The 25,914-nt window shown below is 47.1% G+C and overlaps 1 protein-coding gene across 1 annotated transcript in view; it reads right to left on the reverse strand.

Annotated features, from left to right (window-relative positions):
* The window catches only part of LOC124012924 (storkhead-box protein 2-like), a 68,888-nt gene extending 57,668 nt beyond the window's left edge, over positions 1–11,220 (reverse strand). The window contains exon 1 of the mRNA XM_046326984.1: positions 10,132–11,220. Coding sequence (XP_046182940.1) covers positions 10,132–10,453 — 322 coding nt within the window. The 5' untranslated portion in view covers positions 10,454–11,220. The remainder of the gene's footprint in view (positions 1–10,131) is intronic.
* Positions 11,221–25,914: the final 14,694 nt, after the last annotated feature.

The following is a 25,914-nucleotide window of genomic DNA, read 5'->3' on the forward strand; positions in this document are numbered from 1 at the left end:
TGTATGTAGTGGTGTAATAATGTTACTGTTTTATCTCTTTTTATATATGTAATGTAAGTGCTTTAATGTGTTCGCAGCACCTAATGGGGATCCCAAATAACTATGAATACAAATGATAGAGTAATGAGCAGCAGGCGACAAAAAGCTTTGCATTGTGTGACCCATCCAAAGGTTTTGTTATATTATTGTGACCCACCAAGTAAACACAAATATGTAGAAAAAGACAGTGCTAAATAAAGTATACTACTTAAAATATATATTTCAAAAGTTTTTTCCTCCATCACGACCGCCAAGTCATTAAACATGTTTCTGGCCGATACCCAGTCTTAAGTTGCAACCCTAGAGAGGAATTACTCTCAACGCATCAGTGGGGCCCCAACCCACCACTTGGGAAACACTGTCAGAGTTATTCCTGTCACCCTTTTGGAAATACAGCCAGAGTCATTCCTGTTACCACCTGGGACATACAGCCAGAGTCATTCCTGTTACCACCTGGGACATACAGCCAGAGTCATTCCTGTTACCACCTGGGACATACAGCCAGAGTCATTCCTGTTACCACCTGGGACATACTGCCAGAGTCATTCCTGTTACCACCTGGGACATACTGCCAGAGTCATTCCTGTTACCACCTGGGACATACTGCCAGAATAATTTCTGTGACGTCTATCGTTTCCCCCAATTCTCTCTTCCAGGCCCCTCCTCTTCCTTCCATCGGGGAGAGTGCTTCAGTGTTTAGCATGGTTCCTTTCCTGAACAGACCCTCTACTTTCCTTCCTGCATGGGACACTTCTCGTAGCCCCTTTGTTAGAAGCCCGCAAATGGAAACAAAGGGCTTTCATTCAATTCAACTTGTAACCTGGTTTCTGGGACAAGTAAAAAAACAGGCTTTTCCGCACAGCGAGAAAAAGCATGTTTCAATCCAATTGCAATAGTTTTATTTAGGCTTCAATGCGAAAACATTGTTTTGTTGAATGCACATTTTGTTTTGGATGTTGTTTTTTCACTTAACCGGTTAGAGTTTAATCGAATAGAACCCCACAGTCACAGCTGCTATGGGCTTTCCTGCTGAGGTGGGATGCGCCTTTCCTTCCTCAATTCAAGGGTGTGTGTGGGTTTTAACCTTGAGAAAACCAAGGACAACATTCTTCCACTACCTCTGTCAAATTGGGCCAGATAAATAGTCAGTGAATGAAGGGTACCTACCCACTGGGCACACACTGGTTGAATCCACGTGGTTTCCAAGTCGTTTCAATGAAATAACGTTGAACCAACGTGGAATTGACATCTGTGCCCAGTGGGTATGCACATGGAGCAGCTGCCTCCACTACCCCCCTTGTTACTCAGTGACTACCACAATGACATGATGGGGAAGAAGGGGCTACTGTCAACGGATGCATACATCTAATAGCAAAAAAACATTTGCTGCTAGATGCTGCAATTCACAAATCAGATTACATGCAAGAGCTTTGATATTCAAAGAAACACAACATCCCCTTGGGTGGTATTTAGTTGTTCAGTAATCATGAAGACATCCCAACCCTACAGCAATTTATAATCAGCCAAATACCATATGACAAACACAATTGACAATTGGCATCAAATATACATTTAAAGTTTTGTCTGGTTAAAGCGAAAATGTAAAAACAATAAGTTATGTGATTTTCTATCTTCTACAAATGGCAAAGCCCACCCCACATGGCTTGATCAACCTAAGCCCTTTGGTCTTCAGACCTTCAAATGTCGAGTGCATGAACATCTAGCCACATCGCCGGTAGGACAATTTATCCTTGATTTGCAGTGAATTATTAATGGCCTATTACATTTATTTGATGTCTGACATGACTATTGTTCACAATTGCACCTAACAAAAACCGACAAAAACAAAAACAGACTCTGGCAAGTGAGAAAACCCTCGTTAAAGGTCTATTTCAGGATTTTGGCAATGATAAAAATGATCTACTTCCCAAGAGTCTTGTGGATACCATTTTTAAATCTCTGTGTCCAGTATGAAGGAAGTTAGAGGTAGGTTTGTGAGCCAATGCTAACTAGCGTTAGCGCAGTGACTGGAAGTCTGTGAGTATCTACTAGCATGCTGTTGTCATGTTTGTCATTTATTATCATGTCTTGTCCCTGTGCTCCCCATTCTATTCGTTTCCCTCTGCTGGTCTTATTTGGTTCTTTCCCTCCTTCTATCCCTCTCTCTCCCCCTCCCTCTCTCACTCTCTCGCTCTCTCTTCTCTCTATCGTTCCGTTCCTGCTCCCAGCTGTTCCTATTCCCCTAATCATCATTTAGTCTTCCCACACCTGTTCCCGATCCTTTCCCCTGATTAGAGTCCCTATTTATTCCTTTGTGTTCCGTTCCTGTCCCGTCGGTTCCTTGTTTAGTATTCACCATGCTGTGATTGCGTTTCGCCCTGTCCTGTCGTGTTTTTGCTGTGATTGTGTATCGCCCTGTCCTGTCGTGTTTTTTGCCTTCATCAGATGCTGCGTGTGAGCAGGTGTCTCTGTCTACTACGGCCTGCGCCTACCCGAAGCGACCTGCAGTCTGTGGCCGCTTCTCCAGTTATTCCCCTCTACAGACTAGAGGATTTCTGTTATTCCCTGTTTGGACTTAAATAAACTCTGTTTCTGTTAAGTCGCTTTTGGGTCCTCTTTCACCTGCATGACAGAAGGAACCGACCAAGGAATGGACCCAGCGACTTCAGACGCTCGTTACACTGCCGTCGAGATCCAAGGAGCCATGCTCGGCAGACACGAGCAGGAATTGTCTGCTGCTCGCCATGCCGTGGAGAACCTGGCCGCTCAGGTTTCCGACCTCTCTGGACAGTTCCAGAGTCTACGTCTCGTGCCACCTGTTACTTCCTGGCCTGCCGAGCCTCCAGAACCTAGGGTTAATAACCCACCTTGCTACTCCGGGCAGCCCACTGAGTGCCGCTCCTTTCTCACGCAGTGTGAGATTGTGTTCTCTCTCCAACCCAACACATACTCTAGAGAGAGAGCTCGGGTTGCTTACGTCATTTCACTCCTTACTGGCCGGGCTCGAGAATGGGGCACAGCTATCTGGGAGGCAAGGGCTGATTGCTCTAACAAGTTCCAGAACTTTAAAGAGGAGATGATTCGGGTTTTTGACCGTTCAGTTTTTGGTAGGGAGGCTTCTAGGGCCCTGGCTTCCTTATGCCAAGGTGAACGGTCCATAACGGATTATTCAATTGAGTTTCGCACTCTTGCTGCCTCTAGTGAGTGGAACGAGCCGGCGCTGCTCGCTCGTTTTCTGGAGGGACTCCACGCAGTGGTTAAGGATGAGATTCTCTCCCGGGAGGTTCCTTCAGATGTGGACTCATTGATTGCTCTCGCCATCCGCATAGAACGACGGGTAGATCTTCGTCACCGGGCTCGTGGAAGAGAGCTCGCATCAACGGTGTTTCCCTGCTCCGCATCGCAACCATCTCCCTCCTCTGGCTCAGAGTCTGAGCCCATGCAGCTGGGAGGGATTCGCATCTCGACTAAGGAGAGGGAACGGAGGATCACCAACCGCCTGTGCCTCTATTGCGGAGTTGCTGGACATTTTGTTAATTCATGTCCAGTAAAAGCCAGAGCTCATCTGTAAGCGGAGGGCTACAGGTGAGCGCAACTACTCAAGTCTCTCCATCAAAATCCTGTACTACTTTGTCGGTCCATCTACGCTGGACCGGTTCGGGTGCTACATGTAGTGCCTTGATAGACTCTGGGGCTGAGGGTTGTTTCATGGACGAAGCATGGGTTCGGAAACATGACATTCCTTTCAGAGAGTTAGATAAGCCTACGCCCATGTTCGCCTTAGATGGTAGTCATCTTCCCAGTATCAGATTTGAGACACTACCTTTAACCCTCACAGTATCTGGTAACCACAGTGAGACTATTTCTTTTTTGATTTTTCGTTCACCGTTTACACCTGTTGTTTTGGGTCATCCCTGGCTAGTATGTCATAATCCTTCTATTAATTGGTCTAGTAATTCTATCCTATCCTGGAACGTTTCTTGTCATGTGAATCTCGCCATCACGGTTGACAACTCCATTGTGTCCTCCTCCCAGAGCGCTAAGAACCTTGGCGTGATCCTGGACAACACCCTGTCGTTCTCAACTAACATCAAGGCGGTGGCCCGTTCCTGTAGGTTCATGCTCTACAACATCCGCAGAGTACGACCCTGCCTCACACAGGAAGCGGCGCAGGTCCTAATCCAGGCACTTGTCATCTCCCGTCTGGATTACTGCAACTCGCTGTTGGCTGGGCTCCCTGCCTGTGCCATTAAACCCCTACAACTCATCCAGAACGCTGCAGCCCGTCTAGTGTTCAACCTTCCCAAGTTCTCTAACGTCACCCCGCTCCTCCGCTCTCTCCACTGGCTTCCAGTTGAAGCTCGCATCCGCTACAAGACCATGGTGCTTGCCTACGGAGCTGTGAGGGGAACGGCACCTCAGTACCTCCAGGCTCTGATCAGGCCCTACACCCAAATAAGGGCACTGCGTTCATCCACCTCTGGCCTGCTCGCCTCCCTACCACTGAGGAAGTACAGTTCCCGCTCAGCCCAGTCAAAACTGTTCGCTGCTCTGGCTCCCCAATGGTGGAACAAACTCCCTCACGACGCCAGGACAGCGGAGTCAATCACCACCTTCCGGAGACACCTGAAACCCCACCTCTTTAAGGAATACCTAGGATAGGATAAAGTAATCCTTCTCACCCCCCTCCCCCCTTAAAATATGTAGATGCACTATTGTAAAGTGGCTGTTCCACTGGATGTCATAAGGTGAATGCACCAATTTGTAAGTCGCTCTGGATAAGAGCGTCTGCTAAATGACTTAAATGTAAATGTAAATGTAAATGTGAAGTGTTTAATGTCTGCCATCCCTCCCGTTTCTTCTGTCCCTACTTCTCAGGAGGAACCTGGCGATTTGACAGGAGTGCCGGAGGAATATCATGATCTGCGCACGGTCTTCAGTCGGTCCCGAGCCAACTCCCTTCCTCCTCACCGGTCGTATGATTGTAGTATTGATCTCCTTCCGGGGACCACTCCTCCTCGAGGTAGACTATACTCTCTGTCGGCTCCCGAACGTAAGGCTCTCGAGGATTATTTGTCTGTGTCTCTTGACGCCGGTACCATAGTGCCTTCTTCTTCTCCGGCCGGGGCGGGGTTCTTTTTTGTTAAGAAGAAGGACGGTACTCTGCGCCCCTGCGTGGATTATCGAGGGCTGAATGACATAACGGTTAAGAATCGTTATCCGCTTCCCCTTATGTCATCAGCCTTCGAGATTCTGCAGGGAGCCAGGTGCTTTACTAAGTTGGACCTTCGTAACGCTTACCATCTCGTGCGCATCAGAGAGGGGGACGAGTGGAAAACGGCGTTTAACACTCCGTTAGGGCATTTTGAGTACCGGGTTCTGCCGTTCGGTCTCGCCAATGCGCCAGCTGTTTTTCAGGCATTAGTTAATGATGTTCTGAGAGACATGCTGAACATTTTTGTTTTTGTCTATCTTGACGATATCCTGATTTTTTCTCCGTCACTCGAGATTCATGTTCAGCACGTTCGACGTGTTCTACAGCGCCTTTTAGAGAATTGTCTCTACGTAAAGGCTGAGAAGTGCTCTTTTCATGTCTCCTCCGTTACTTTTCTCGGTTCCGTTATTTCCGCTGAAGGCATTCAGATGGATTCCGCTAAGGTCCAAGCTGTCAGTGATTGGCCCGTTCCAAGGTCACGTGTCGAGTTGCAGCGCTTTTTAGGTTTCGCTAATTTCTATCGGCGTTTCATTCGTAATTTCGGTCAAGTTGCTGCCCCTCTCACAGCTCTTACTTCTGTCAAGACGTGTTTTAAGTGGTCCGGTTCCGCCCAGGGAGCTTTTGATCTTCTAAAAGAACGTTTTACGTCCGCTCCTATCCTCGTTACTCCTGACGTCACTAGACAATTCATTGTCGAGGTTGACGCTTCAGAGGTAGGCGTGGGAGCCATTCTATCCCAGCGCTTCCAGTCTGACGATAAGGTTCATCCTTGCGCTTATTTTTCTCATCGCCTGTCGCCATCTGAGCGCAACTATGATGTGGGTAACCGTGAACTGCTCGCCATCCGCTTAGCCCTAGGCGAATGGCGACAGTGGTTGGAGGGGGCGACCGTTCCTTTTGTCGTTTGGACAGACCATAAGAACCTTGAGTACATCCGTTCTGCCAAACGACTTAATGCCCGTCAAGCTCGTTGGGCGTTGTTTTTCGCTCGTTTCGAGTTTGTGATTTCTTACCGTCCGGGTAGCAAGAACACCAAGCCTGATGCCTTATCCCGTCTGTTTAGTTCTTCTGTGGCTTCTACTGATCCCGAGGGGATTCTTCCTTATGGGCGTGTTGTCGGGTTAACAGTCTGGGGAATTGAAAGACAGGTTAAGCAAGCACTCACGCACACTGCGTCGCCGCGCGCTTGTCCTAGTAACCTCCTTTTCGTTCCTGTTTCCACTCGTCTGGCTGTTCTTCAGTGGGCTCACTCTGCCAAGTTAGCTGGTCATCCCGGTGTTCGAGGCACTCTTGCGTCTATTCGCCAGCGCTTTTGGTGGCCGACTCAGGAGCGTGACACGCGCCGTTTCGTGGCTGCTTGTTCGGACTGCGCGCAGACTAAGTCGGGTAACTCTCCTCCTGCCGGTCGTCTCAGACCGCTCCCCATTCCTTCTCGACCATGGTCTCACATTGCCTTAGACTTCATTACCGGTCTGCCTTTGTCTGCGGGAAGACTGTGATTCTGACGGTTGTCGATAGGTTCTCTAAGGCGGCACATTTCATTCCCCTCGCTAAACTTCCTTCCGCTAAGGAGACGGCACAAATCATTATTGAGAATGTATTCAGAATTCATGGCCTCCCGTTAGACGCCGTTTCAGACAGAGGCCCGCAATTCACGTCACAGTTTTGGAGGGAGTTCTGTCGTTTGATTGGTGCGTCCGTCAGTCTCTCTTCCGGGTTTCATCCCCAGTCTAACGGTCAAGCAGAGAGGGCCAATCAGACGATTGGTCGCATACTACGCAGCCTTTCTTTCAGAAACCCTGCGTCTTGGGCAGAACAGCTCCCCTGGGCAGAATACGCTCACAATTCGCTTCCTTCGTCTGCTACCGGGTTATCTCCGTTTCAGAGTAGTCTGGGTTACCAGCCTCCTCTGTTCTCATCCCAGCTTGCCGAGTCCAGCGTTCCCTCCGCTCAAGCGTTTGTCCAACGTTGTGAGCGCACCTGGAGGAGGGTGAGGTCTGCACTTTGCCGTTACAGGGCACAGACGGTGAGAGCCGCCAATAAACGCAGGATTAAGAGTCCAAGGTATTGTTGCGGCCAGAGAGTGTGTGGCTTTCCACTCGCAACCTTCCTCTTACGACAGCTTCTCGTAAGTTGACTCCGCGGTTCATTGGTCCGTTCCGTGTCTCCCAGGTCGTCAATCCTGTCGCTGTGCGACTGCTTCTTCCGCGACATCTTCGTCGCGTCCATCCTGTCTTCCATGTCTCCTGTGTTAAGCCCTTTCTTCGCACCCCCGTTCGTCTTCCCTCCCCCTCCCGTCCTTGTCGAGAGCGCACCTATTTACAAGGTACATAAGATCATGGACATGCGTTCTCGGGGACGGGGTCACCAATACTTAGTGGATTGGGAGGGTTACGGTCCTGAGGAGAGGAGTTGGGTTCCGTCTCGGGACGTGCTGGACCGTTCACTCATCGATGATTTCCTCCGTTGCCGCCAGGATTCCTCCTCGAGTGCGCCAGGAGGCGCTCGGTGAGTGGGGGGGTACTGTCATGTTTGTCATTTATTATCATGTCTTGTCCCTGTGCTCCCCATTCTATTCGTTTCCCTCTGCTGGTCTTATTTGGTTCTTTCCCTCCTTCTATCCCTCTCTCTCCCCCTCCCTCTCTCACTCTCTCGCTCTCTCTTCTCTCTATCGTTCCGTTCCTGCTCCCAGCTGTTCCTATTCCCCTAATCATCATTTAGTCTTCCCACACCTGTTCCCGATCCTTTCCCCTGATTAGAGTCCCTATTTATTCCTTTGTGTTCCGTTCCTGTCCCGTCGGTTCCTTGTTTAGTATTCACCATGCTGTGATTGCGTTTCGCCCTGTCCTGTCGTGTTTTTGCTGTGATTGTGTATCGCCCTGTCCTGTCGTGTTTTTTGCCTTCATCAGATGCTGCGTGTGAGCAGGTGTCTCTGTCTACTACGGCCTGCGCCTACCCGAAGCGACCTGCAGTCTGTGGCCGCTTCTCCAGTTATTCCCCTCTACAGACTAGAGGATTTCTGTTATTCCCTGTTTGGACTTAAATAAACTCTGTTTCTGTTAAGTCGCTTTTGGGTCCTCTTTCACCTGCATGACAGCTGTATGTGTTCAGAATGAAAAGGAACAAGCAGACCTCAGATATACATGTATCCCAAGTAAACAGAAACAACTTTCCTAGACTTCTAGCTAGTCTACGTAACCATGGCCATCCCACACATCTATGGGAGAGGTTTATGCAGAAGAAAGTACTGAATGTGATACGGATTGCGGGCTGAAGTACAGCCCACCCACACAACACTACCAGAAAATGTCCAACAGAGCCACATACAGAATAGAATGGCCTAACATTGGAATTAGAAATATGTGGAAAATTCTGGAATCTGCCAGTGATTCTAAGCCCCACCTTAGTTTCTCTAGACATGGGAGTAGCATACCAGCTAACTCCAACCAAACAAACGTATTAGGTTAGACCAACTTGTGACTCTGAACTTTGCTATCCAGAGCCAACCATTGTTTTCAATTTCAAAAGCTCTATTTCCTCACCTTGTAAGCCAAGTCAATGTGCATGTGATTATTAACTGTTGTGAATATGAATTCAAGTTCCAGCACTCAGTAAGACATGAACCTGATACAGTATGACTGTGTTTTGTCATATGAAAGATGGGTCAGCAGACAGAGTTTTCCACATCTGTAGTATGTTCAGCACTGCGCTGGCTAAGCAAGACAAGTAACACTAGCAGCTTGCATGAGCATTAATATAGAGCCCTCATTAGATTAGAGACTGTATTCATCTGTGGTTATTTATTAGCTATCAGGGAAACATTCCAAAGCTTATCAGTGCTGGCTGCTTTGGTAGTAGGGTCAGGGAGGGCATGGTACCCCCCTCCATGGACAAATAAGCACAGAATCTCCCCTTGTTTGAAACTTTTTCTCAATCAATATTTGACTGTTTTGCAACTTTCCCATCCTTTTGAAATTGATGATGAGGTAGAAAGAGAGAGAGATAGAGAGTTGTTTACATGGTCCTGAACTTGGTCTCTTCACAAAGCAATGGTGTTTCTCAATAGGTATTTGATTTCTTGCTTACAGTACATAAAAAAACACACATAGCCTACTCTCCCTAAAAGCATATTTTGTCCAGACTTTCAAAGCATTTATGAGTGACCGACCCTGAAGTTTTCCGCACTAGACAACCACCTCGGTTCATCTTCACATGTCCCCAAACTTCATGGTATACACACACACACACACACACACACACACACACACACACACACACACACACACACACACACACACACACACACACACACACACACACACACACACACACACACACACACACACACACACACACACACACACACACCACTCGCTCTAGCCACACATGCATCTCTACTGCTTTGATTGTTTACCTGAAATACAAACAGATCCCACTAATTTCAAGAGAAACTCCAAAGTCCCACACATATTTCCCTTACTAGCAGAACAATGGTGAGGAAAGTGGGAATTAAGGAAACCACAGGTAAATTAACATGTATTTTTACTCTTCTGCTGGCCTCAGGGTTCTCCCAATACTCCTCCTGGGCGCCATGAGTCTCACACATTCCATTTGATCACAACCCAATGCGCACAGATGTCAATTCGACGCATATTCTACGTTGGTTCAATGTGTACATTGGGAAAGGCCTACTGTTATTCATTAAAGTTGAGGCACACCATCCTATTGTGCAGAGTGGACCACCACAGTGTTCAGATGACCTGAAACGTACTTTAGGCTACTCAATAAACAAAACAAACAAGTGACGACAACCTGCCTGGATGGCATTATGATGATAATCACAGGTAGCCTATAGGATTGATTGAGTACAGTCTTACCGATGCACTTGATCTCGAAACCTCCGGGCGGTTTGAGGGCCCGCCTCGTCCATCCCGCTCTGAGCACCTCAAGGTGGTGTTCCTTCCCTTGGATCAGCAGGACATCCTCGTCAATCCAGCCTAGGAAAAAAGTCTCCGATATCGCATCGGTCACTTTCTTATTCCAGAAGTGCTGCATGTTGACAGCTTTGAAGTCGGCAAATATCTCGTAGCCCGTGTGATGTTGCTGGAGCTTGTCGGTTACCGCGGGCGACTCTTCGGCGCCAACCCGAGACAGCACTATGGCCAGGGAGTGAGGCGCGATCTGCAGAAACTTATCCATGTCTCAGTGCTTCGCTCTCCGCGACACTATGAATGATACCAACTTCCAATTTCTCAGAGCAGCATGTTTTACAGTATGTTTTATTCCGTACTTTGATATATTTCCAAAACGAGCACATCTTCTTGATATTTCAATCTTGATTTAGGCCTATTGAAAACTGTAGGCTACCACACAATAAACCTGACAGCACACATTTGATCTGCATCACGCAAAATGGAAATGTAGGCTATAGCCTATTCTTACAATAAATGTTCCCGCTATCTGTATCCAAAAACGAATCTTAACATGTCAAACGTTTTTATCAGGCGACAGTAGTATACCAATTTAACAGACAAATTAACTCTCAAAACCAAGCTTTCACATATAGCCTTTAGAAGAAAATAGGTGAACCGATTATTCCATGACCCACTTCCCAAGGAAGTCTATCCGTATTACTTTCGCAAACGGTGAGAACCCCTCAGCTGTGTATGTACGTCGATCAGTACATAGGGAATATAGCTGCAAGTGCAGGCGATGACATCATCGTTCTGCCGTTCATGACTTCATTTGGTGTGCAAAAGGCAGCCTCCCTTTCAATGAGAGCGCACCGCGTCTCCACATTCATCCAAAAATGAAGAAATAATCCAAACTGGTTTACATTTTCTTCTGTTCTGTGTAAAACGCATGACACATAGCCTACTGTATACCATTCAGTCAAACCATCAGTTCTTTGAGAAGATAGAAGCCTAATCGAAGAGGATCAGGACCACCCAATATTTGACCGTAACTCCACCTACAGCCAACCCTCTGAACATCACGAGCTCCATACGGGGGTATTGCAACAGGTGAAAATAACAATATTTGACAGTCAAATGACAGGCGATAGAACTATAGACTACCTGTCTAGGCAGACTGGTCTCAGTCTAGACGTAACATAGTAAATTTAAATCCAGGACACTCAAATTAGTATGATATGTTACGTTTGGTGTGGTTACATAAAATAGAAGCAACGAGTTTCATAACTAACCCAAGATAGACCAGAGCCTGTCGTTTTCAAATGGGAGTAAATTAATCATAGTGGGCAGAACAAGCAAGAAGGTGAGTACAACCAAAAACGAGCTAGTGAGCCCCTATTAATGCATTCTAACCTTTATTTGCATATTTCTGTTAGGAAACTCCTACTCTGTGAAGTGTGCAATAACACAATTCGCCCTTGCACTCCTAAACAATGCCTTTAGAAACTTTGTCAAAGGGTAAAGTCTACAAAACCAAAACACAGTCCACTCTGTTACATATTCTAGTTTTGGAAACATTACATTGTATGGAGATTAAATGTTTCAACTGTAAAATAACAATAATAATAATTAGCAGAATGTCAGCCAAAATCCATTTAGCTTCATCTTCTCCCACTGGTTTTCCTCTCATCACCACATTTGGTAGTGAGTGAAAACGCCAACCGGATGCTTCACATTTATACATCTGGTGAAATATCTGTTGGTCTGATGAAGGCATAACTGCCGAAATGCATTAGCCTGTCCAGCTGAAAATAAAAAGATGAAAAGGAGGGGAAATCTGTCTTTTTTTGTGTGACTTTTTGGATTTTCCAATGTTTCTTGAACTTGGGGTTTCATTGCATGGTTATTGTCATATGGCAGAGCACCAAGCTATTAAAGCGAGAGAGCGCACCTGTTACCCACTCCTAATGTTAGCCACAGCAAATTGGAATTCATAACATATGCGTTTTACTAATTCATAACATACTGTACTAACTGCAATTCATAACATGTCACATGAAATGGATGAACATCCACAAATTAATACATATGAAACGTATGATATTATACAAAATGGAGTGTCTATCCTATCCTGGAACGTTTCTTGTCATGTGAAGTGTTTAATGTCTGCCATCCCTCCCGTTTCTTCTGTCCCCACTTCTCAGGAGGAACCTGGCGATTTGACAGGAGTGCCGGAGGAATATCATGATCTGCGCACGGTCTTCAGTCGATTTCCATACAGAATAATATGAAATGCTATGAAACTGTAATGGATACTCAGAGAGAAAGAAGTATAGATTCACGCGCAGAGCGTGGCAGCTGTTTATTTTGCCTTCGCGGAAGGCAGGACACGTGGTCATAGGCAGGCAATGATCATACACAGGTAGGCAAACAGGCAGGTGAATCAAAACTAGGACTGACGGCTATAACAGACGAGCTAGGAAAAGGCTTAGTAGAGTGAAAACGAACAATACCACCCAAAAGGCACAAACAGAATGAACTAAACTAAAGGAGCTGATGAGACCAGGTGAGTAACTAACACAGGTTAAATAAATGAACAAAAATGAAAGACTTGGGCTACGTTCAAGAACACAAAGAAACAGAACAAGGTTGACTAAGAAAATAAACAGAACCTTTCAGTACCCCCCACTCCCCAAGGTAGGCTCCTGACGACCCAACGGCACCAGAGGGTGGAGCGGGCGGGGGAGCAGAGGCGGCCGCCTACCTCGGAGGCGAGGTCCGCCTGTCATGCTGGTGAAAGAGGACCCAAAAGCGACTTGGCGAAAACAGAGTCTTTAATCCAGTAAAGTAAATACAATCCAAAAAACACAACTTTCACTCGAAATGACGAGGACAAACTGGAGACTCGATCTTGAACAGCAGGTGAACAGCAGGTTGCCTCGGGAAGGCACTTGAACCAGACAGACTCAGACACCTGCTCACCACGCAGCATCTGAGGAAAACACGACACGACAGGGCGATACACAAACACAGCACGGTGAATTCTAGACAAGGAACCGACAGGGCAGAAACGGGAAACAAGGAGAGAAATAGGGACTCTAATCAGGGAAAAGGATCGGGAACAGGTGTGGGAAGGCTAAATGATGATTAGGGGAATAGGAACAGCTGGGAGCAGGAACGGAACGATAGAGAGAAGAGAGAGCGAGAGAGTGAGAGAGGGAGGGGGAGAGAGAGGGATAGAAAGAGGGAAAGAACCTAATAAGACCAGCAGAGGGAAACGAATAGAATGGGAAGCACAGGGACAAGACGTGATAATAAATGACAAAACATGACAGTACCCCCCACTCACCGAGCGCCTCCTGGCGCACTCGAGGAGGAATCCTGGCGGCAACGGAGGAAATCATCAATGAGTGAACGGTCCAGCACGTCCCGAGACGGAACCCAACTCCTCTCCTCAGGACCGTAACCCTCCCAATCCACTAAGTATTGGTGACCCCGTCCCCGAGAACGCATGTCCATGATCTTATGTACCTTGTAAATAGGTGCGCTCTCGACAAGGACGGGAGGGGGAGGGAAGACGAACGGGAGTGCGAAGAAAGGGCTTGACACAGGAGACATGGAAGACAGGATGGACGCGACGAAGATGTCGCGGAAGAAGCAGTCGCACAGCGACAGGATTGACGACCTGGGAGACACGGAACGGACCAATGAACCGCGGAGTCAACTTACGAGAAGCTGTCGTAAGAGGAAGGTTGCGAGTGGAAAGCCACACTCTCTGGCCGCAACAATACCTTGGACTCTTAATCCTGCGTTTATTGGCGGCTCTCACAGTCTGTGCCCTGTAACGGCAAAGTGCAGACCTCACCCTCCTCCAGGTGCGCTCACAACGTTGGACAAACGCTTGAGCGGAGGAAACGCTGGACTCGGCAAGCTGGGATGAGAACAGAGGAGGCTGGTAACCCAGACTACTCTGAAACGGAGATAACCCGGTAGCAGACGAAGGAAGCGAATTGTGAGCGTATTCTGCCCAGGGGAGCTGTTCTGCCCAAGACGCAGGGTTTCTGAAAGAAAGGCTGCGTAGTATGCGACCAATCGTCTGATTGGCCCTCTCTGCTTGACCGTTAGACTGGGGATGAAACCCGGAAGAGAGACTGACGGACGCACCAATCAAACGACAGAACTCCCTCCAAAACTGTGACGTGAATTGCGGGCCTCTGTCTGAAACGGCGTCTAACGGGAGGCCATGAATTCTGAATACATTCTCGATAATGATTTGTGCCGTCTCCTTAGCGGAAGGAAGTTTAGCGAGGGAATGAAATGTGCCGCCTTAGAGAACCTATCGACAACCGTAAGAATCACAGTCTTCCCCGCAGACAAAGGCAGACCGGTAATGAAGTCTAGGGCGATGTGAGACCATGGTCGAGAAGGAATGGGGAGCGGTCTGAGACGACCGGCAGGAGGAGAGTTACCCGACTTAGTCTGCGCGCAGTCCGAACAAGCAGCCACGAAACGGCGCGTGTCACGCTCCTGAGTCGGCCACCAAAAGCGCTGGCGAATAGACGCAAGAGTGCCTCGAACACCGGGATGACCAGCTAACTTGGCAGAGTGAGCCCACTGAAGAACAGCCAGACGAGTGGAAACAGGAACGAAAAGGAGGTTACTAGGACAAGCGCGCGGCGACGCAGTGTGCGTGAGTGCTTGCTTAACCTGTCTTTCAATTCCCCAGACTGTTAACCCGACAACACGCCCATAAGGAAGAATCCCCTCGGGATCAGTAGAAGCCACAGAAGAACTAAACAGACGGGATAAGGCATCAGGCTTGGTGTTCTTGCTACCCGGACGGTAAGAAATCACAAACTCGAAACGAGCGAAAAACAACGCCCAACGAGCTTGACGGGCATTAAGTCGTTTGGCAGAACGGATGTACTCAAGGTTCTTATGGTCTGTCCAAACGACAAAAGGAACGGTCGCCCCCTCCAACCACTGTCGCCATTCGCCTAGGGCTAAGCGGATGGCGAGCAGTTCACGGTTACCCACATCATAGTTGCGCTCAGATGGCGACAGGCGATGAGAAAATAAGCGCAAGGATGAACCTTATCGTCAGACTGGAAGCGCTGGGATAGAATGGCTCCCACGCCTACCTCTGAAGCGTCAACCTCGACAATGAATTGTCTAGTGACGTCAGGAGTAACGAGGATAGGAGCGGACGTAAAACGTTCTTTTAGAAGATCAAAAGCTCCCTGGGCGGAACCGGACCACTTAAAACACGTCTTGACAGAAGTAAGAGCTGTGAGAGGGGCAGCAACTTGACCGAAATTACGAATGAAACGCCGATAGAAATTAGCGAAACCTAAAAAGCGCTGCAACTCGACACGTGACCTTGGAACGGGCCAATCACTGACAGCTTGGACCTTAGCGGAATCCATCTGAATGCCTTCAGCGGAAATAACGGAACTGAGAAAAGTAACGGAGGAGACATGAAAAGAGCACTTCTCAGCCTTTACGTAGAGACAATTCTCTAAAAGGCGCTGTAGAACACGTCGAACGTGCTGAACATGAATCTCGAGTGACGGAGAAAAAATCAGGATATCGTCAAGATAGACAAAAACAAAGATGTTACGCATGTCTCTCAGAACATCATTAACTAATGCCTGAAAAACAGCTGGCGCATTGGCGAGACCGAACGGCAGAACCCGGTACTCAAAATGCCCTAACGGAGTGTTAAACGCCGTTTTCCACTCGTCCCCCTCTCTGATGCGCACGAGATGGTAAGCGTTACGAAGGTCCAACTTAGTAAAGCACCTGGCTCCCTGCAGAATCTCGAAGGCTGATGACATAAGGGGAAGCGGATAACGATTCTTAACCGTTATGTCATTCAGCCCTCGATAATCCACGCAGGGACGCAGAGTACCGTCCTTCTTCTTAACAAAAAAGAACCCCGCCCCGGCCGGAGAGGAAGAAGGCACTATGGTACCGGCGTCAAGAGACACAGACAAATAATCCTCGAGAGCCTTACGTTCGGGAGCCGACAGAGAGTATAGTCTACCCCGAGGAGGAGTGGTCCCCGGAAGGAGATCAATACTACAATCATACGACCGGTGAGGAGGAAGGGAGTTGGCTCGGGACCGACTGAAGACCGTGCGCAGATCATGATATTCCTCCGGCACTCCTGTCAAATCGCCAGGTTCCTCCTGAGAAGTAGGGACAGAAGAAACGGGAGGGATGGCAGACATTAAACACTTCACATGACAAGAAACGTTCCAGGATAGGATAGAATTACTAGACCAATTAATAGAAGGATTATGACATACTAGCCAGGGATGACCCAAAACAACAGGTGTAAACGGTGAACGGAAAATCAAAAAAGAAATAGTCTCACTGTGGTTACCAGATACTGTGAGGGTTAAAGGTAGTGTCTCAAATCTGATACTGGGAAGATGACTACCATCTAAGGCGAACATGGGCGTAGGCTTCTCTAACTCTCTGAAAGGAATGTCATGTTTCCGAACCCATGCTTCGTCCATGAAACAACCCTCAGCCCCAGAGTCTATCAAGGCACTACATGTAGCACCGAACCGGTCCAGCGTAGATGGACCGACAAAGTAGTACAGGATTTTGATGGAGAGACTTGAGTAGTTGCGCTCACCTGTAGCCCTCCGCTTACAGATGAGCTCTGGCTTTTACTGGACATGAATTAACAAAATGTCCAGCAACTCCGCAATAGAGACACAGGCGGTTGGTGATCCTCCGTTCCCTCTCCTTAGTCGAGATGCGAATCCCTCCCAGCTGCATGGGCTCAGTCTCTGAGCCAGAGGAGGGAGATGGTTGCGATGCGGAGCAGGGAAACACCGTTGATGCGAGCTCTCTTCCACGAGCCCGGTGACGAAGATCTACCCGTCGTTCTATGCGGATGGCGAGAGCAATCAAAGAGTCCACATCTGAAGGAACCTCCCGGGAGAGAATCTCATCCTTAACCACTACGTGGAGTCCCTCCAGAAAACGAGCGAGCAGCGCCGGCTCGTTCCACTCACTAGAGGCAGCAAGAGTGCGAAACTCAATAGAATAATCCGTTATGGACCGTTCACCTTGGCATAAGGAAGCCAGGGCCCTAGAAGCCTCCCTACCAAAAACTGAACGGTCAAAAACCCGAATCATCTCCTCTTTAAAGTTCTGGAACTTGTTAGAGCAATCAGCCCTTGCCTCCCAGATAGCTGTGCCCCATTCTCGAGCCCGGCCAGTAAGGAGTGAAATGACGTAAGCAACCCGAGCTCTCTCTCTAGAGTATGTGTTGGGTTGGAGAGAGAACACAATCTCACACTGCGTGAGAAAGGAGCGGCACTCAGTGGGCTGCCCGGAGTAGCAAGGTGGGTTATTAACCCTAGGTTCTGGAGGCTCGGCAGGCCAGGAAGTAACAGGTGGCACGAGACGTAGACTCTGGAACTGTCCAGAGAGGTCGGAAACCTGAGCGGCCAGGTTCTCCACGGCATGGCGAGCAGCAGACAATTCCTGCTCGTGTCTGCCGAGCATGGCTCCTTGGATCTCGACGACAGTGTAACGAGCGTCTGAAGTCGCTGGGTCCATTCCTTGGTCGGTTCCTTCTGTCATGCTGGTGAAAGAGGACCCAAAAGCGACTTGGCGAAAACAGAGTCTTTAATCCAGTAAAGTAAATACAATCCAAAAACACAACTTTCACTCGAAATGACGAGGACAAACTGGAGACTCGATCTTGAACAGCAGGTGAACAGCAGGTTGCCTCGGGAAGGCACTTGAACCAGACAGACTCAGACACCTGCTCACCACGCAGCATCTGAGGAAAACACGACACGACAGGGCGATACACAAACACAGCACGGTGAATTCTAGACAAGGAACCGACAGGGCAGAAACGGGAAACAAGGAGAGAAATAGGGACTCTAATCAGGGAAAAGGATCGGGAACAGGTGTGGGAAGGCTAAATGATGATTAGGGGAATAGGAACAGCTGGGAGCAGGAACGGAACGATAGAGAGAAGAGAGAGCGAGAGAGTGAGAGAGGGAGGGGGAGAGAGAGGGATAGAAAGAGGGAAAGAACCTAATAAGACCAGCAGAGGGAAACGAATAGAATGGGAAGCACAGGGACAAGACGTGATAATAAATGACAAAACATGACACCGCCAGGCTGGTTCGACGAGGTTGTGGACTGACCCAACGTTCTGCGTCGAGGCTGTCCAGGGGGTCTGTTCGGGGAGGGAGGGGGGGGTGTTACAGTGGAATGCCTGGATCATCTCTGGGTTGAGGATGTCCTGGTCGAGGATGCCCATAACCTTCCCAGTCCACTAGATAGTGGATGCGGCCCCTCAGGCGTTTGGAATTAAGGATGGCCTGAATGGCGTAGGCAGGTTCCCCTCCGACGTCCAACGGTGGGGGCACACTGCGGGTAGAGACTGGAGGATAAAGAGGACTGTAGGTGACTGGTTTTAACAGAGACACATGGAAGGACGAGGAGATTTCATACTGACGGGTTAACTGGAGGCGGTACGTGACAGGGTTGATGCCATGGGTTATCTTGAAGGGACCAATGAAGCGAGAACAGAACTTTTTGCAGGGGAGGCGGATGTCTCTGGTAGAGAGCCACACACGCTGTCCGGGGTGAAAGAGTGGCGTAGGGCGGCGCCGTCTGTCGGCAATGCTTTTCTGGGTATTAGATGCTGGTGAGCAGTCTCCCATACCCGCTCACTACGCCGAAACCAGTCGTCGAGAGCTGGGACAGTACCAGGCTCCACCTCCCAGGGAAACATGGGTAGTTGGTAACCAAGTACACACTGAAACGGATTAAGGTGGAGGGATGAATGCATGAGTGAGTTCTGAGCGTATTCGGCCCAGGCCATATACCGACTCCAGTCATGTGGAGAGGCAGAACACTGTTGGCGGAGGTACTTCCCTATTTCTTGGTTCAGGCGTTCCGTCTGCTTGTTGGTCTGGGGATGGTACCCGGAGGAGAGGTTGAGGATAACCCCCAGTCGGTCACAGAAGGCTCGCCACACTAGGGCCCGCGGTCAGAGACGATGTCCCCCGGAATCCCATACAGAAAGAACACACGCTCAGCCAATTCCATGGCGTTAGGTAAATGAGGAACCAGACAAAACCATTTAAACGGTCTACTATGACAAGGATGGTGGTGTTACCAGAGGATTTACGAAGGTCTGTGATGAAGTCAACTGCTATGTGGGACCAGGGTCTGTGGGGAATTGGCAAAGATTGAAGCTTTACCGGAAGGGAGATGAGGGCTTTTGGTTTGGGCGCAGACTGGACGGGAGAGTACGTAATCCCTTACGTCGGATGCCAGTGATGACCACCAGAACTTCCGGGCTAGAAGTTCAGTGGTTTGTGTAATGCCCGGATGTCCTGACCCCAAGGACGTGATACCATTGCATCAGTTGGGGTCTAACAGCTGCTGGTACATACCTCTTCCCAGCTCGTGTCTCAGGAGGAGCCGGGTCTGAGGTTAGGGCTTTTTGTATGGCAGAGTGAACCTCCCACTGTACCGGTTCCATAACGCAAGAGGAAGGAAGAATGGGTGTAGGGTCTGAGTTACTGTTCCGAAGGTCAGACTGACGGGAGAGAGCATCAGCTTTTACGTTTTTCTTTCTAGGGATGTACTGTAAGTAACATGAAAATGGAAGCGTGTAGAGAGCCCAGCGGGCTTGACTGGAGGTTAACCTTTTGGCCCCTCTGATATATTCCAGGTTACGATGATCTGTTAGGATTAGAAAGGGATGTTGTGCCCCCTCCAACCAGTAGCTCCACTCCTCGAGGGCCAGTTTGATGATGAGGAGTTCTGTTCCCCACATCGTAGTTCCTCTCAGCGGAGGAAAGCTTCCTGGAGAAGAAGGCACAGGGATGTGATTTGAGAGGTGTTCCCATCCGCTGAGAGAGTATGGCTCCTACTTCGGAGGCATCCACCGCCAGGTATTCGTAGTGCCCTTGTGCGGTGATAAAGGCTGTCTTCCATTCATCGCCTTCACGCATATGGACAAGGTTATATGCACTTTGCAGGTCGAGTTTTGTATAGATGTTGGCACGGCCCCCTTGTTTAAGGGTTGCTGGGATCAGAGGGAAATGGCTCTTGACCGTGACGTCATTCAGGGAACGGTAATCAATACATGGATGAAGACCACCGTCTTTTTTGTCCAAAGGAGAAGCTGGACGCAGCCAGGGAAGAAGGACGAATGAAACCGTTTGAGTGTTTTATCAATGTAGTTCCAGGTCACCTCTACAGGCTAGCTCCGCCTGAAGTTCCCTATTGAGCCCTCTTCAGTAGACGGTAAGTAAAGCAGCCTCACTCCTTCCACTCCCTGCAGCCATGGTGCGGAACTCGAGGGCATACTTGGCAGAGCGCGGCAGGTGTTTATTTTGCCTTCACAGAAGGCAGGAAACGTGGTCATAGGTAGGCAATGGTCATACACAGGTAGGCAAACAGGCAGGTGAATCAAAAATAGGACTGAAGGCTATAACAGGTCCTCACAAACAAGCTAGGTTTTAAAAGGCTTTGCGGGGTCAGAACGAACAATAGCTCACAAAGTTACAAACAGAATGAACTGACCTAAATAAGGAGCTGATGAGACCAGGTGAGTAACTAACACAGGTGAAATCGATGAACAAAAGTGAAAGACAGGAGGACTTTCAAGAACACAACAAAACAGAACACAAGGTTGAATAAGAAAATAAACACAGAACCTTTCAGAAACCAGGTTGGTGAAGTCTATGTAGGCTAGTAATGATGTTTACTTAGTAGATTAGGCCACTGTAGGCTTATTGCTTGCATATTTGAGCAGTTTGTAGGGCTACACAAGTGAACTAAGGAATAGTTGTTATGCAGGTGAATGAGGACCCAAAAGCGACTTGGCGAAAACAGAGTCTTTAATCCAGTAAAGGAAATATGCAATACTCCTAGACAAATCGGAGCGGTAAATAAAGCATAAAAAACAATTCCACTCGTAATGACGAGAACAGACTGGAGACTCGATCATAAACTGTAGATTGCCTCGGGAAGGCACTTGACCGTAGCAGACTCAGACACCTGCTCACCACGCAGCATCTGAGGGAAACACGACACGACAGGGCGATACAAAGACACAGCACGGTGAACAATATACAAGGATCCGACAGGACAGAAACGGAAAACAAGGGGAGAAATAGGGACTCTAATCAGGGGAAAAGATAGGGAACAGGTGTGGAAAGACTAAATAATTGATTAGGGGAATAGGAACAGCTGGGAGCAGGAACGGAACGATAGAGAGAAGAGAGAGAGGGAGGGAGAGAGAAAAAAGGGAACGAACCTAAAAAGACCAGCAGGGGGAAAACGAACAGAAGGAAAAGCAAAATGACAAGACAATATAAGACAAAACATGACAATAGTAGGCATATTCCTCTTGCGGAATTACAAAACACACAACTCCATTATGCAATTAAAAACAATCACTCAACTGAGCAAATTGATCAATATTAGTAGTATAATTCATTAATAGCGATTCCATCTACCAGGTCTAAAACAAAAAAGGTACATCTAAAATGCTGAAATATCTGCAGCACTACAGAAATAATGTCTTTATATTTGAAGGAATTTAATTCCTTGAGAGGAAATATTGAAAAATGGAACATGTTCAAAAATTGTGTTTGAAACTATAGTTACTTATTTACTGTCAGAGTGCCAGGCCAACCCATACACTCTCCATTCAAGCAAATGCTTATTCCTGGTTCACTATTGGTTATTATCCCAGAAATTCTAAACAATATAACAATATTTGACATCATGACCAAAGTTAGAAAGAAGTACTTGCTACTGGCATTCAGTTAGAAAGTATTCAAAAAGTATTCAAGGGGTAGGCTTTATTTCAAAGGTTGAGAGTATTTAATACAGACATATTTAAAGAGGGAGAGTCTGTCTGTAATAAATACAATAGCAAATACTGTATAATAATGTTTATTTATTTAGGTGAAACTCATAGATGATACAATTGGATTGCATTGAATTTTTATAGCACTTTTCACTACGTCCCAAAGCTTTTATCATTGTAAGAGAAATCAGTGTATAGTGTAGCGGTCTAACGGTGGTCTAACGGTCTAAGCCACTGCATCCAGAACACATATACCACCGCTATTTGAGCACACTCTCTCCTCTCTATATCTATCTTTTCAACAAACAAAACAAAGACGTGAGGAGTGGGACTGCCACTACCAAAAAAAAGAAGGGGACTCATTCAAAGCAGGAATGCCATTGTGTCCTCAACAGGAAATAGAGAATGTCCGTTTTTCAGTGTTTTGTTTGCTTATACTAGTTGAGGGGAACCTGATCATGTTCCTTTTTAGAGTGCTCCTTTTCTGGGGCCACAACAAATATATGTACTGTTGGGAAACACTTATATAGCGTATACTACTTCCTTTGTTGTTGTTTTTTACGTCGCTGGTCAGTAGGTTTGCACCAGATTTTATGTTTAAATCAGACATACTGTAACTAAACATTCATAACTGTTGTTATTATCTGATCTAACATAATTCATCTAACAATTGGAAATGTGTGCTGTTTTGAAACAAGATTTGAGTAGGGAATAATGATATACACTTAGTGAACATTAGGATCAAGTTCCCTCTGAATAAAGCTGTGGAATGTTTCTCCCTTTTGACGGACATTTGTTTGACATGCATGAGGAGGCATTGTGAGACACACACACACACACACACACACACACACACACACCTATAGCTAGGTGAGGTCTTGAGTTAGGTGTTCTGATCCTGCCTAACACACACACACACACACACACACACACACACACACACACACACACACACACACACACACACACACACACACACACACACACACACACACACACACACACACACACACACACACACACACACACACACACACACACACACACATACACCTACCTACCTATAGCTAGGTGAGGTTTGGGTTAGGTGTTCAGATCCTGCCTAACACACACACACACACACACACACACACACACACACACACACACACACACACACACACACACACACACACACACACACACACACACACGCACACGCACACGCACACGCACACGCACACACACACACACACACACACACACACACACACACACACACACACACACACACACACACACACACACCTATAGCTAGGTGAGGTCTTGGGTTAGGTATTCTGGTCCTGACTGACTAGGCGCTGTCCATGGCCCTGACCAGTTAGGTGCTGACTATGCATCTGACTGGCTAGGTGGTCTTCATGGTCCTGATAGTCTTGTTTTTGGCTTTCTGTTCGTGCTGCATGAATCGCTTGGCTTTCCACGCCATGACCTATGTCTTTTGCCATATCCAACAAAGGTTACCATACATTACACTGATACTCTGCATGGAACTGGGAAGCGATTCTGACGATGCTGACTTGATAATAAACTCAAACACTATTTCTCATTCATTGTCATATACATCCTTTCCTTTCTCCATAAGACCTTTCAGTTCTTTTGAAGTGGTGCATCTCATAGAAATTACATTATACAACATCTTCCTCTAGTGGCCCTTGCATTAGATACACTTTGAAGACGGAAATACATGTACGGCTATATCCCTTGCAGCAAAAACATTTAGGGGGAGAGAAACAATTCAGAACTCTACAGATTATGCCTTGGCTCACTCCATCAGACTACAGTCAGATATCAGCCAATCACTCATGACACGATACATAGCAGGAAGAGCAATAAACAGTGTTAGTTGGCTCTATTGCACAAATATGATTTGTAATATGTTCTGTCTTGGTCCCTACCATCTGAATACATACAGAGAGAGAAGAGAGGAGAGAGAGTGACAGAGTAGACTGGGAAACAACACAAACGTGGCAAGACACTGATTTAGCGGGATTGGGTTAAATGTACAATGACTTTTGACATGATCTGCCTCACTGAAACATGGCACAGAGAAGGTTACTTTTTTTTTACCATGTTAATGGATACAAATGCTTTTTTTTAAAGCTGTGCAGTCATGGTCACAGTGTAGGCCTTTCTTGTTTTACAAAAAGACTGCATTCTTTTAAACCCAATGGCTGTTGCTGATTTTCAGTCTTTTGAGTGCCTTGCTTTTAAATGTAAACAACCAAATCCCTGAAGACTTTTATCTCAGAGTTTTTCTAAACTAACAACCTCTCTAACATTGTAATTTTTGGAGACTTTAACATCCATGTTGACTCACCCAAGTTTTCTATGGCTTCTGACTTCCTTAACTTACTGGACTGTCTAAACCTGATGATGAGTATTTCTATTTCTGTCTAATAAAGCCCTTTTGTGGTGAAAAAATCATTCTGATTGGCTGGGCCTGGCTCCCCAGTGGCTGCAACCCTGCCCAGTCATGTGAAATCCATTGATTAGGGCCTAATGAATTTATTTCAGTTGACTGATTTCCTTACTGCAGCTCAGTAAAATCTTTGACATTGATGTGTTTACATGTTGTGTTTATATTTTTGTTCTGTATAGTTATTTTGAACTTCAATGTTGAAACCGGATAAGAAATGAGACTTTTTGCCATCAACAAAGTCTAGAGCCAGAGATTATTATAATTTTTTTTATTCCTGCATTGCATACCTGCTTTGAACACCTGCATTGAAGTCATTCACCTAATATCCCCTGGAAGACTACACAGAACAACATTGTACATGAATGGGGGGACACACATCTTCCTTCGTACTTTCAAGAGGATTAAACAAACCATGAGTCCGGAGCTCATAAAGGGTCTTTATCAATTTGGAATACTACTGAAAAATTCTCAACCTCAAGGACGGCCAGGCATTAGGAAATCCTGTCGCTGTCCAGTGTATCGCCATAGATGTGGGTGCCATACCAGCTGAGTTCTCCCACGCTGATCTACTCCCTTGTTCAAGCACTCTTCCCAAGATGTCACAGCAAAATTGGGCTGTAAGAGCAGAGGATCCACTCAAACTATCTGCTGAATACCTACATTGTACTGCTGCTTTTCCCTCATGCGAAGATGACACTGAATACCAACAGAGATGGTCAAAACAAAAAGAGAAAGTGGAGATAACCATGAATGGAGTATACAGAGGAGAAGACTTTGTAGCAGCTGGAGTGTTGTTGATGAGTTTGTATGAAGTCCCTGGCTCTGTTCCCCATTGTAGCTTATCAAAAGCTCCAGAAAAACATTGGAAAGATGTGGGTATTTGGATGAAAAAAGTGATGGAAGCAACTGATTGGGTGGCCTGGGAAGGGTAAGGACAGTGGTCAGCTTCTACAGCAACTTTCTATTCCCCATAATGGGCTACTGCAATGACAACACCAAGAAAATAACGAATTCCCGTTGAAACCATGCCTGTGGTATTACAATATAATTCACACATTGATTGGCTAAAAGATATCCCTGAAGAACTGTGGGCTAAATCAAAGACTGACATTGGAGACATGAAAGGAGCTCCACCAGTTGTGGTAATTCCAAAAAGCACCCACAGATCATACAAATCTCAGTAACTTCTAAGCAAGGAAGCCGAAAAGGGTATCATTCTAATTCATAGTGCATTAGTTGAAAGAGGCGCTCTGGTTCCCTCCCGAATTAGCCTTGTAAACACACCAATTTTACCTGATAGGAAACCATCTGGTGATTACCGTTTTGTGCAAGACCTTAGACTAGTAAACAATGCTGTACATGCTAGAGCACCCCTGGTGCCTACCAATGTTACCATTTTATCCCAGGTGCC

This window comes from Oncorhynchus gorbuscha, linkage group LG24, assembly GCF_021184085.1.
Source record: "Oncorhynchus gorbuscha isolate QuinsamMale2020 ecotype Even-year linkage group LG24, OgorEven_v1.0, whole genome shotgun sequence".
Lineage (NCBI taxonomy): Eukaryota > Metazoa > Chordata > Actinopteri > Salmoniformes > Salmonidae > Oncorhynchus > Oncorhynchus gorbuscha.